The sequence below is a fragment of the Lytechinus pictus genome, chromosome 15 (genome assembly GCF_037042905.1).
Source record: "Lytechinus pictus isolate F3 Inbred chromosome 15, Lp3.0, whole genome shotgun sequence".
Classification (NCBI taxonomy): domain Eukaryota; kingdom Metazoa; phylum Echinodermata; class Echinoidea; order Temnopleuroida; family Toxopneustidae; genus Lytechinus; species Lytechinus pictus.
Window position 1 is genome coordinate 18,685,770 of NC_087259.1, and position 13,219 is coordinate 18,698,988.

The 13,219-nt window shown below is 39.1% G+C and overlaps 1 protein-coding gene across 1 annotated transcript in view; it reads left to right on the forward strand.

Moving 5' to 3' along the window:
• Window positions 1–4,562: 4,562 nt before the first annotated feature.
• LOC129277849 (E3 ubiquitin-protein ligase UBR4-like) overlaps window positions 4,563–13,219 on the forward strand; it is a 50,530-nt gene continuing 41,873 nt past the window's right edge. The window contains exons 1-12 of the mRNA XM_064110228.1: window positions 4,563–4,980; window positions 5,414–5,561; window positions 5,794–6,159; window positions 6,567–6,737; window positions 7,173–7,424; window positions 8,096–8,185; window positions 9,113–9,265; window positions 9,729–9,959; window positions 10,356–10,440; window positions 10,874–11,121; window positions 11,874–12,075; window positions 12,964–13,124. Coding sequence (XP_063966298.1) covers window positions 4,967–4,980; window positions 5,414–5,561; window positions 5,794–6,159; window positions 6,567–6,737; window positions 7,173–7,424; window positions 8,096–8,185; window positions 9,113–9,265; window positions 9,729–9,959; window positions 10,356–10,440; window positions 10,874–11,121; window positions 11,874–12,075; window positions 12,964–13,124 — 2,121 coding nt within the window. The 5' untranslated portion in view covers window positions 4,563–4,966. The remainder of the gene's footprint in view (window positions 4,981–5,413; window positions 5,562–5,793; window positions 6,160–6,566; window positions 6,738–7,172; window positions 7,425–8,095; window positions 8,186–9,112; window positions 9,266–9,728; window positions 9,960–10,355; window positions 10,441–10,873; window positions 11,122–11,873; window positions 12,076–12,963; window positions 13,125–13,219) is intronic.

Here is a 13,219-nt window from a genome sequence, read left to right on the forward strand (position 1 = left end):
ATGTATTTGTACCCGACTTTGTTACATTTCTCTTAATGCTGGCTTCCAATCGTAAAATTGTGAGTGGAATTGTTTTGCACCAAGTCCGGCTGCCTCCGACTGCACAAGCTTTGACCCCCGTTGACTACCGGTAGATCCACGGCCAACCGTCGCGACGCGTCGTCTCGACTCTACTGGGTATTGGAGAAGTACCAGGCCAGGGTCGAGTCACTTGTACAAGAGCAAGTTCTGCATTTGCCGGACTTTTGAAGAGCCTCTATTTTGAGGCTCGGGTTGTGGAGTATGGATTTTTCGTTTATTTGGTTCTCTGGTTATTTTATAATTTTTTTCTTTTACGGGCATTATAACTATTCCCTTCTACTACCACAGTGCGCCCCCACAAAAAAACTATACACTTTTGAAATGGCTGCCAAATAAAAAATATATCACTTTGGGGGGAAAGACTTACATGTTATGGAAGCCATTAAAATCAACTTTCATATGACACCAAAAAGTTGAAATACTATCACGATTGAGCGAACACTGCCTACTGAAACAAACGGTATGATAATTATGCTGGGCTGGAATTAGCCTTCCATTTTTTGTCAGTTTTTGAGGGGCAAATCATTTGGCTTTGGAACTTGCAATGTTAAGGGCGTTGTGATAAATTATTGATCAACCAGTTATGAATGTTTTAAAAGCAAGTTTCATGAATTATTAAATTGAACAAAAATTACACATAAATTACACAAAATTACACATCTTGGGCAACATTTCAACATTATCATGTGGCTCTCAGCAATGTGTTCATTGGAGTCAGGAAAATAGGGGGTGAGATTTGACGTAAGTGGGAGAAGTAGGTTGATGGAAAAAGGGTCAACAGAACATTTTAGCCCCCCTCCCTGTCTCTCGCCCTCCCCTTCTGTTGAGTGACTGATTTTTATTGTCATGTACGCGTGAAGTCCAGATCAGAATGTTAATTTAATTATAATGATAATTGGGGCATCAACTTTTCCTATCAATCAACAATTTATCAATAAATCAACTATTTCAATGGGCAATGTAATCAATCAAACATTCAGTTTTTCAATAAAGTATTTCATAAATTATAATCAAGTCAATTTCTTGGTAATCATTCAATAAAAAGAAAAAAAAATGACTATCAGCCACTGGTCACTTCAGTGGCAAATAAGTTTTGAATAGGCTTCCATCCAGGAAGTGAGAGGGGTCTGGGAAATTGAGGGGGGGGGGTGGAGATACATACGAATTTTATTTGTAAAATGACAAAAAGATGATGAATGCCATTTCAACCAAGTCTTACCCTATCTCGCCCTCTCGCTTGTAACAGGTACCATCACATTACTCCGACTCACAAAACACACTGCTTAGGTCTACAAGATGAATAGGCTACACTAAATTTACAATTCCTGTTCACTCAACCATCATTCTTACAAGATTAAAAAATCATATTTGTTGGGGAAAATCCAGCATAAGTGTTACCTTCCCCTTAAAAATCCCAAACTTAGGATTTTTTTTAAGAAGTCACCATGCAATCAAATTTTGCCTCATTGTGATGTCAACCATACGATAAATAGACATAAGGAGAAAAATTCGTCCATAATTGACATCGTATACCATTATGTTACCTGGTTATTGATCATTCGTTCTCTGTATATGAGGTTCATGGGTCGAATCTCGAACCAACTAAAGAGAGTTGCAGCTCCGTAATTAGCTTCAAGTAGAAGTTCGCCTTGGTGAGAAACACTCATGAAACTGTTCAGTCTAGGACCTACCTTTAATTTTCAAATAAAATTCAATCTCGACAAGCATGCCCCTTCCCCCACTGTCATGCCATCACAATCGCCATAATCATAATCATTGTAATCATCAAAACTAGGATTATTATCATAATTAATCTCAGCACCTTCATCACTGTCATTATCCCCGTCATCATCATAAAACATTAATAAATTCATCATAAAACATTAATAAATCATCACCGCGGGCGGCGGAGCAGAGGATATATCCTTTGTTCATAGGGTGCATCATTATTGTCCCCCACAGCAAAATATTATCCTCTGATCATCACTATATTGCTACCATAATCATCAATCTTGTCGTAATAAATATTCTCGTGATCAATTACGATCATTATTACCATCACCATTATAACAACATTATAATTATTATTATCACCATTCTTGTCATTGCCATCATCGTTGGGATTACAATCATAATCATCACCATTATCATAATCAGCCATCATTACCTTTCTTTTCGATGTCATCATCACGATCATAATGTATTTTTTTATTCACACATCATTATGTTTATAGATTAAAAAACAAAAAAAAATTATTATCGTCATCATCATTACCGCCGCTTTCATCCTCATCCTCCTTATCCTTCTTCATTATCACCAACATCATTATTACCATCACCATTATATCATCCTCGATCATCATTCCGTTTTCACAAACGCTGACTACTTGTAGTAGTTCCGTCATTGGACAATGTGGTTTGGGAGGATTCATTGGGGTCAAGAAAGCACAATTAGAGATTATCAGAGATCGTTGCGTAACTTCAGTTGAAACGGATTCTTCCTATTGTTAGTTGTTAATTGTAATTTTCACACCTTCTTTGTTCGCAACACGTGCGAGACGGTGTAGTTAATCGAACCCATTCAAGTCGCTCCGGGGCATTCACTTCAAAGGGACTTTAAGAGTTATCTTTCCTAAAACGAAGTAACTCAAGTGCATTGGGGTCTTGAGAATAATTTAAACAAATTCTTGACCACTACGAACTACTCAAAGAACGAATAACAAAGGAGATTAAGAACTGAACATGACTGGGAAATGGGAATGGATGAGGATTTCAATAAGTTGTATGCATAAATACGAATGCTAGTACCCATGATGAGCATTGGAGGACGCAGGGGGGGGGGGGCACAGTCGGTCCATGCCCCCCATTTGAGAAGCAAAATAAAAATTTGTAATGTAAAAATGCAAGTCAATCTTCATCATTTCATAATTTCAAATCAATACTCGTTTCTTCATCATTTTGAGTTATTTTAAGAAATATACAAGTAATTTGCTCAGCCATTTCATGATATTAAGAGAAGTCATAACAAATATTGAATAATGAACATTGCTTTATCCAAGTTTCCATCCTCATGATTTTGCGTTCCTAATGCCTCGGTCATATTTGCTCTACGGCGGCCGTACGGTGAGTCGGAAACACCTGTTTTATCTATTTTTATTCAGACCACGTGTTTGTAGCTATTACAAAAAAAATGTTAAAACGGTTGTTTTTGACTCGCCGCACGGCCGTCATAGAGCAAAAATGACCGAGGTAAGGTCAGGGAATGTTGCAGGAGTTCACCCCCCCCCCCTCCACTTAGATAAAAAAAAATTGCTTGTAATTTTTTTGTTATGAAAAGACCTAATGGGGGGGGGGGAGTGAAAACCTCTGTCAAATTTTCATTGAACTCGAACTCTACCTTTCAAAAATTATGCGTACGCTACTGCAAAAGCTAGAGCTATTGGAGCTATATACGTAGCGTAAAGAGAATTTTGTTTCATAGCGGCAAAGCTCTGCCTCAAGTACCTTGTATTGTGTATGCTTGCGCGCACATGGTATCTATTAAACTGATTTTAAGCGTGCGGGTATACTGCAAGAACGATACTGAGTCGTGACTAAACTTTTCTGAGGACTAATTCGGAGGAATCACGTACCAGTGACAATGCGGCCGTATTTGTCAGCGCTTTTGGAATTATTATAGGCACGGTTGTAGTCACATCTTCAGGAGCGAACAGAGCTCTGCAAGCTGATTCAGTGGGTCCAGCGCCTGTAGACGTTGTGCGCAGTCGCCGCGGTTGATCGAACGCTTTGACGGATCGCATTTTACTTCCGCTGGTAGCCAAAACAAAATTCATTTCCCTTTCCATCTTTGTCAGGAATTTACGGGAATTATATACATATTTTTGGAAGCTCACATCATCAGGTACTAATACCTTGGTCACATTTGCTCTAGGGCGGCCGTACGGCGAGTCGAATGCAGCCGTTTTATTCATTTTTATACAAACCACATTATGTAGCTCGTACATAAAATGTTAAAACGGCTGTTATTGACTCGCCGTACGGCCGCCGTATAGCAAATGTGACGAAGGTGTAAGCATAAATAAGCGATTCGCCGGAGCAAAATTTCTGCGTCCAGGTTCTTGACCCTTTGAATACTTGTCACGCCTTCCAACCAATTAGTTACGGCACACATCGTCATTCATTATACTAGTAGTTGCACCCTCACAACATTTCACGGCAAACAATTGAGGTAAGGAACTTCTCTACACGCGCCAATAAATTCCTCTAGGCTTGCCAGCCCAATGCCCGGGAACAATAGAAGTGCCAGAACGCGACTGCACGGGCTCGTTATGTCACTCCGCGATGATCGCAAGGGTGCTCTATTGATATGCAAATTCAACCTCATTAACTTCGTGGCGTGCAAGCCCGTGCATGAAAAGTAATGAGGGCGTGCAAACGCGTTTGCACACCCCTCCCGGATATTGACGTCCCGCCTAAAGCAGGATAAGAAATGTCTGGTGGGACAGTGAGATAAATGGCTGAGCCCCAAAGATACATTTATAATGCAGATATTTAAAGTGCTTATCTGGTATCAGCAAATTACATGTAATTACTGACTGATACATTTGTTATTTCAGGCATTGATCATTGCCTTAGGAAATTAAGTAATGTTACCAGGTAACATTCTTTTGATGTTGCATTAATGTCCCTTTATTCCCTTGATTACTGATGATGAGTTCATCGTTTCAGGCAGTGATCATTGCCTCAGTGATATTGAGTTGACTCTTTATGAAGTTTATCGATGGATTCTTAATGTGGTTTTCATGTATTGTTTATATTCTTGGAGCAGGATGAAGACTCGCTGTGTAACAAGCTATGTACATTCACCATCACACAGAAGGAATTCATGAATCAACATTGGTGAGTCACAAGCAAGGTTTTTTATCTTTACACGTTTCATCAACATTTATGTCCGAGAATTTGTCGGATCTGACAACTCTTTGATTTTGATTGACTGAGAGGCACTAATCTCATTGGTAACTGTCATAAAACAGGACTCTTTGGATAAAACGTCTGTCAAGTGCTTTCATGAAATGCTCCCCAGAGATTTCTAGATTCCAGAATATTCACACGAAAGTATGACAGTTTTTGTCATTGACACATTTTGAACTGGCTGTTAATTAAATCTTTCAGCATTCTGTTTTCCTTATCCTCATATTTTAACACAAATCATTTTATTTCCATGTTTGGATTCCTCTTTTAAAGTGAATTGGTAACAAAATGTATTCATCCAAGCTTCTACAAATTTTAATACTTCCCATTAACTTTTACTCTGTGTTTGGAACCGTTACAGGTACCATTGCCACACATGTAAGATGGTTGATGGTGTTGGTGTGTGTACCATCTGTGCTAAGGTCTGCCACAAAGGTCATGAATTATCCTATGCCAAGTATGGCTCTTTCTTCTGTGATTGTGGAGCTAAGGAGGATGGATCATGCCAGGTGAGAAAGATTTTTTTTATAGAGTTGTTTTTCTTAATATTTTTTACGTATTTATTCATTTATTAATTAATTAATTCATTCTTTCATTCATTCATTCATTCATTCATGTTGTTGAATAAACTTCCTATTGTTTACTTAGAAACAAATCTAAACTTTTTCCATAACGTATTCTTCATAACCAAAGTATGTTTTTATTATTTTTCTTCTTTTCCATTCTGTTTCATTGCTCCAGACGCTAGTGAAACGCACCCCAGGGAGCAACCTGGAGTCCAGCATGTCCAACACATCTGTCACCTCCCCTTTCTCTTCCTCCAACGCCCATCCCTCATCCCACCAAGCCCCACCCTCCAGGGGCGGTAGCTCCAAGAGTTCCACCCTCAGACACCGTGGAGGAGGAGGGAGTAGCACCGGAGCGTCCACCGCCGTGCCCTCGTCGATGGTGGGGAGTGTCCTCTCGTCGCCCGGAAACCGTATCCAGGGAAGTGGCGTAGGTGGTGGGGAGAGCGGTGGCGGCAAACCCAGCGAGGAACTGCTCAAATTTAGACAGATGCTTGGACGTCAACTGGAGAAGAACAGAGACGCCATTCTCAAACTCCTTGTAAGAGTTTTTTAAAGATAACTTATGGGGCTATTCCAGAAAATGTTAATTGTGATTTAAGTCACATGAGACTGATCATGAGGGGACTTATAGTTATAGTTGTCAATGAGATCACATGTTGAATACCAAGTGTCTTTTTTTACATACATGTATAAGCTTGATATTTAATCACTATTGTCTCTTTGGTAACATCCTCCACTATGTTCAATATTTCCCACTAATTCTTCAAAAAGGTAATTATTTACAGTTAGATGATGGCTCAAACATATTCATGACGATGATTGTGATGTTGATCACAATTATGATGAAATGCTTGTGCATATAGGTAATTTAAACCTATGAGAATTTGATCATGTGTACTCACAGAAAACCATTCTCATTTCCCCCGACTTCCTTTATGATCACAGGAGCAGAATGGAATGGCTACCCATGTGATAGAGCTTCTTCAGTCTCTTTCGGAACCCATCGAGACTCACTGTAGCCGTACCTCGGCCGTTGGCTCCACCGCCAGGGCTCAGAAGGCACTCCAGAACCTACACACCAGGGATAAGAGCACAGAAAGCACAGACCAACTCATGGTGAGCTCCAAATCGTAGTGGGTAAACTTGCACTTGGTAATTGTGACTGTAATTTTGCAGGAACTGACCTGTAATATCACCATCCGCAAGACATGACTTGATGGGTATTTCATAAAGCTGTTCGCAAGTTATGCATGATTTAACGCGCTTGCGACCCTTTCTTATGCCAGATGATATATCCCTTTCTACCTGACCACCTAAGAACAGGTTCCAGTCGTGCGTAACTTATGAACAGCTTTATTAAACACCTACCAGGACTTGAACCTCTGCATCAATTTGTTAATTACCCCATGTAACTTGTATTACATATGCATTCTACAAAACCCAACAGGACAGACATCCTTTTTTTTAATACTTTTTTAAAATGAAATTGTTGTGAGCATACAAAATTAAGAATTTTATTAATTTTGTTTGTTATTTCATACATTTTTCCAGGTTCCAACTCTTGGCTCCCAGGAGGGGGCCTTTGAGAACGTCCGCGCCAACTTCTCTGGCGACCAGGGCCAGACCATCCGCCAGCTTCTTGGAGCTCACATGCTACGGCGGGTTGCCATGTGCTGCCTGGCTTCCCCCCACGGTCGCAGGCAGCACCTTGCGGTGTGCCACGAGAAAGGACGCATCACACTGCTGCAGCTCTCAGCTCTACTCAAACAGGCTGACTCCAGCAAGAGGAAACTGACTCTTACTGTACGTATATATGAATGAAGGTCTTGGGGGGTAAGGGTTCATGAACGCTCTGAATCAGTGATTTTCTGTTATAAGCTAGTGAAATACTTGCATCTGATTGGCTGAGACCAAATTTGTCAGTGAAAATCACAGACAAGAGGTTTTTCGACAACATTTCCTTGATTAGACAACCGAAAAGAAGAATTTTTTTCACAATAAATTCATCCAATGTACATGTAACCACCAAGCTGGGATGCATTTTGGTGCACTCCAAGTTGCCCTCTCATTACATACACAATAGTACTTCTTCAACGCTTGTTGATAGTATGAACGTTTCCAAGCTAAGTTTGTTTTCATGAAGAAAATAGTTGAGGAGTTTCCTTTTTTATCTATCATATTTTGAATGCACGCTTTCAAAGCAAGTGTATGTTTATATTAAAGCCACTTGCAGATGACCTATAAAGTACAAGTCATGCTTGTTCATCTATCTGATGATATACATGTACAACAAGAAAAAAATTAAGAAGTCATCAATACACACATTATTTGTTTGATATTGTATCCTTTGTTTTTGCTCATCAAATTATACACTTTGAAAAGCCATGCTGCATTTACCATGTGTTAACTAACAATCATCATGGAATTTTGTTAAGTCTTTGAATTTAATGTCACATTCTTTTTATTTTATCCAGAGATTGTCATCAGCACCTGTACCATTCACTGTACTGAGCATCACAGGAAACCCTTGTAATGAGGATTACTTGGCTGTGTGTGGATTGAAGGTAAGGAATATATCTACATTCAAACATGTGTATTAAGGCCACTTCAGGGTAATAGAAATAGTGGAGACTGGTGGCCTTTATAGACAAGTTCTATGACATATATATTCCTTTCAAATGGGAGACAAACAAGGTTGCGACTAAAGGCGGGTTTTCACTTTTAGACCACGAACACAGGTTTGGCTGTATATGATGATGATGATGATAATGATGATGAAATGGTGGTGGTGATGATGATGATGATGATGATGATGATGATGATGATGATGATGATGGTGGTGGTGGTGGTGATGATGATGATGATGATGATGATGATGATGATGATGATGATGATGATGATGATGATGATGATGATGATGATGATGATGATGATGATGATGATGATGATGATGATGATGATGATGATGATGATGATGATGATGATGATGATGATGATGATGATGATGATGATGATGATGATGATGATGATGATGATGACGATGACGATGATGGTGATGATGATGATGATGATGATGGCGGTGATGATGATGATAAAATGGTGGTGGTGATGATGGTGGTTTTGGTGGTGGTGATGATGATGATGATGATGATGATGATGACGATGATGATGATGATGGTGATGGTGATGGTGACGATGATGATGATGACAATGACGATGACGATGATGATGATAATGATTAAGATGATGATGCCCATTGTAATGATATTAATGATAATAGTAATAATGATGATCATTGTAATGAAAATAATGACAATAGTAGTGATACTGATGATGATCATTAAATGATAATGATTATGAAACAATCCCAAGTGGTCTACATATTGTAATTTTAAATTGTAATCCACATAATATTTCTATGTTGGACTGTACTGTATTGACCTTTTCTATGTAGGACTGTCATGTATTGACCTTTGACCTTTTCTTTATAGGATTGTCATGTATTGACCTTCACAAGTTCTGGATCGGTAGCGGATCACCTTGTCCTTCATCCTCAGCTAGAAGCAGGTAACTTCATCATCAAGGCAGTCTGGTTACCAGGATCTCAGACACAGCTAGCCATCGTCACTGCTGATTTTGTCAAGGTTTGTATAGTTTTAGATTATTCATTGATTTGTGACATGGAGGATACAAAATCAAAATGTGTTAACTGCCCATGAATATTATGATTCATCCAATAATCTTGAAATATTAGTCAGTTATGAATCTTTTACTTGAAGTAGTGGAAATTGTAAAGTAGAAATTTACTATTCTCTGTGGTAGCGATGTTTCACCAACCGCTGTTTGCTTCGTCAGGCGAATGAAGACCCATCATGTCTTTGCAAGCAAATTCGCTTAAAAGTCAGTAGACTGTAGTGTCACTTGGTTCCCAAGGGGTGGGAAGTTAATCACTTAGAGAAGCTTCTGAACTTTTCATAGAATTCTGTCCAAGGCGGGTGATCGTTGAAACCGCTGAAGTCCACTTTGAATCAGAGAGGTGGTTTTTGCCACCTACTTCACTGTAACCATTTTGATAATATCACTCTTATAAATCGTGTTTCCTTGTAGATCTACAACTTGGCCAAGGATGCTCTGAGCCCAACCTTCTACTTCCTGGTGCCCAGCGGTAAGATCCGAGATGCCTGCTTTGTATTTGACTGCGAGGAGCACTCCAGAACTCTGGTCCTGATGTCCTCTGCAGGGTACCTCTACACGCAGCCCATGGAGGAGGCCAGTGAGGCCAAGCATGGGCCGTTCTACGTCACTAACGTACTGGAAGTTAAGCATGATGATCTGAAGGTGAGCGATGGTATTTCATCTGAATGTGTTTCATCACCCTCAAAATGTTGCAAAGAGGGTCATCTCTTTCGTCTTTCATCAGCAATATAACATTAATGTGGTATGAAGGCAGCCTGGTGATTAGTGTTGTAAAAAGAAATTTTGCATTTCCTGGTGGTTATCAAGTGCATCAGCTTGAAAGTAAAAATTGTTCAATAATAAAATTGCAGGTTTATGTTCACTTCAGAGTAGCTCAATAACCTCCCGTTGTTTTGTTTTTGTTTTGTTTTGTACAGTGCCCTTTAGATCAATTAACTTGTTAGTGAATTGATAGATCATAATTGATGATCATTAATTTAATATTAATGGGAGATAGACATTGATAGAGTTCTTACATGATATTGCTAATCTTTGCAGGATTCTGGTGGCCAGATCGCAGGAGGAGGAGTTTCCTGTTACTACTCTCATACTCTGCAACTTCTCTTCTTCAGCTTTGCACAAGGTAAGCCTGCTATATCAATAAGATCACTGATCTTTACTAAACTTTATAGAGTTGAGAACGAGTCCTGATTTGTTCTCTGAATAGTTTGTTTGCTGCTATTTAATTACTAAGAACAAAATATCCAATATCTAATTGAATTTGTTCATGTCCATCTTGGTCTTCATGATTATCATCATTGTCATTGTCAAAATTATGGTCATCAATAATCAATTAGCATCCTACTTGTTCTTTTATTTTTCTTGTAAAGAAAAGAAATGATTAACATAACATAATTTTTTTATTTGAGGGATACCTATGCATGCTATTAATGGGCACTCTGCAGAGTGGATTTGGTTCATCAAACCAAAATCACATCTATCATTGTTGCTGTTTTTATTATTATCTCTCTGAATCATATTAATAAGTCACTGATATATTCTATTGTTGCGGTCAGGTAAATCTTTCTGTGCTCCTATCAAGAGCCAGCACCTCTCCATTGACAAGCTCTTCCCCATCACCATCAAGAGCAATGGATCGGGTAAATCCAACAACCCACCTCCCCTCTGCCAGTGGAGCGAGGTTCCTATGCATCCAGGCCTGGTATGCTGTCTGACCCAGACCAACAGCATCCCTGTTGTCATGATGGTGGAACCTGATCGTATCAGGGTCCAAGAGATCAAGACGCTGCCTGCCAAGGCTAAGGTAAGTACAGACATCATCACTGTTTGTTGTACATGTGTTTATATCCAGTATTCTCATTAATATTGGTATAATGGAACCTGGTCATATAAGGTCCAGGAGATTAAGAAACTGTCTGCCAAGGCTAAGGTAAGTAAAGACATCAACATGGTTTGTGTGTTGTACATGTACATGTGTTAATATCCAGTATTCTCATTGTAATTGGTATTGTGGAACCGGATCATATCAGTTCCAAGACAGTGGTTGAATTGCCAACGGGTCTCCATCCTATTTGCCATTTGGTCTCATCCCAAATGGTCCAATCCTAGTTCCTCTTCAACGAGTTGTCTGCTAGCCATTTGGTATAATTGCCACTTGGCCCATTAACCATTCTGTCTAATTTACAGTAAGAATGTACCCATTTGTTCTATCAACCACTTGGTCTAACAACCCTTAGTCCACATGGTTTGGTTTAGAAACCAACTTTTCATTTGACAAATTAGACCATCTGGGTATTAGAATAAGTGGCAGTTAGTCCATGTGAGTATAAGACCAAGTGATGGTTGGACCAAATGGCAATTGGACAAAATTGATAGTAGACCACTTTGGGTTAGCCATGATGTTCTTATTCGATATAGATCATCTGCATTAGATCAAATGAATACAATCTGATAAATATGCCATTGCTTGTTTATGGTAATGACAATAAAATTCAAGAATTCACACTTAATAAGATAGACGTCTAGATTTTATACTAGTGCCTGTTCTCTCCATAGGTCCAAGACATGGTGGCCATCCGTCACACCTCTTCCACCGACCAGCATCGTACCACCCTGATCCTGCTCTGTGAGGATGGCAGTCTGCGTATCTACATGGCCAACGTTGACAGCACGGGATTCTGGATGTCACCCCAGTTCCAGGCTTCCAGCTCCATCAGTACCCTCAAACCAGTCCGCAAGAAGAAGGCCACCAAGTCTGGTAAGTCCAGCCTCATTCTGTCTGAGTTTGGTAACTGTTATGGTTGAGAGGAGTGTATTGTGGTTTCATCGGGCTCTTTTCATTTCAGGTCACATGACCAAGGTCAAAGGTCATTTAGGGTCAATGAACTGAGACCATGTTTGGGGAATCAACATCAAAATCTTAACCTAAGGTTAAGTTTTTGAAATGTCATCATAACTTTAAAAGTTTATGAATCTGATTCATATAACTTGGACATATAACTTGGACATAAGAGTAATCAAGTATCACTGAACATCCTGTGCAAGTTTCAGGTCACATGACCAAAGTCAAAGGTCATTTAAGGTCAATGAACTTTGGCCATGTTGGAGGTAATTATTAAATTGCTTTCATAACTTTCAAAGTTTATGGATATAGTTTATGAAATGTGGCCATAGTGGTAATCAAGTATGAAGTATCACTGACAAGTCAATGAACGTAGTACTGTATCATTATATGAAATGTGTATTTTGTGAATTATTATTTCATAGTAGTTTTCAAAGTCAGCACTGCTGCTATATTGAATCGCATAATGCAGGTGAGACTGCCAGAGGCGCTCCACTTGTTCAGCCTTAGTAGTAATATTAGTAATATATATTATAATAGTTGTAGCAATACATGAAATACATGTAGCAGCATCAGTCAGAGTTATAAGTTAACAAAAAAATAAAATGTATTTTGTTGTCTTCTCATTTCAAACTGCAAAATTAATTTAGGAATAATCTGAATATTCAGTCAACACTTCTGAAATGGACGAGTCGTTTGGGGGTTCATCCTCCAAAAATTTTCCAGTTTCCAATGCATCGCATATCGGTCACAAGACCAAGAAACTTTGTCTGAATCCGTTGTTGTTTTTCTGTCATTTTACAGGGCGCCCAACTGGCCAAGTGAGCTTCCCAGTAGATTTCTTTGAGCATTGTCAAGCAATGAATGATGTAGAGTATGGAGGTAACGATCTTCTTCAGATCTACAATGTACAACAAATAAAGCACAGGCTGAACACAACAGGCACCTATGTGGCTAGCACTAAGGTAAGTAATGATCTTAATAAACCCTATCTAAAGAAATGTGTTTTTAACTTATTATTCTGTAAGTGGAAAGTTCTTGCAATGTTATCTACTTTTTT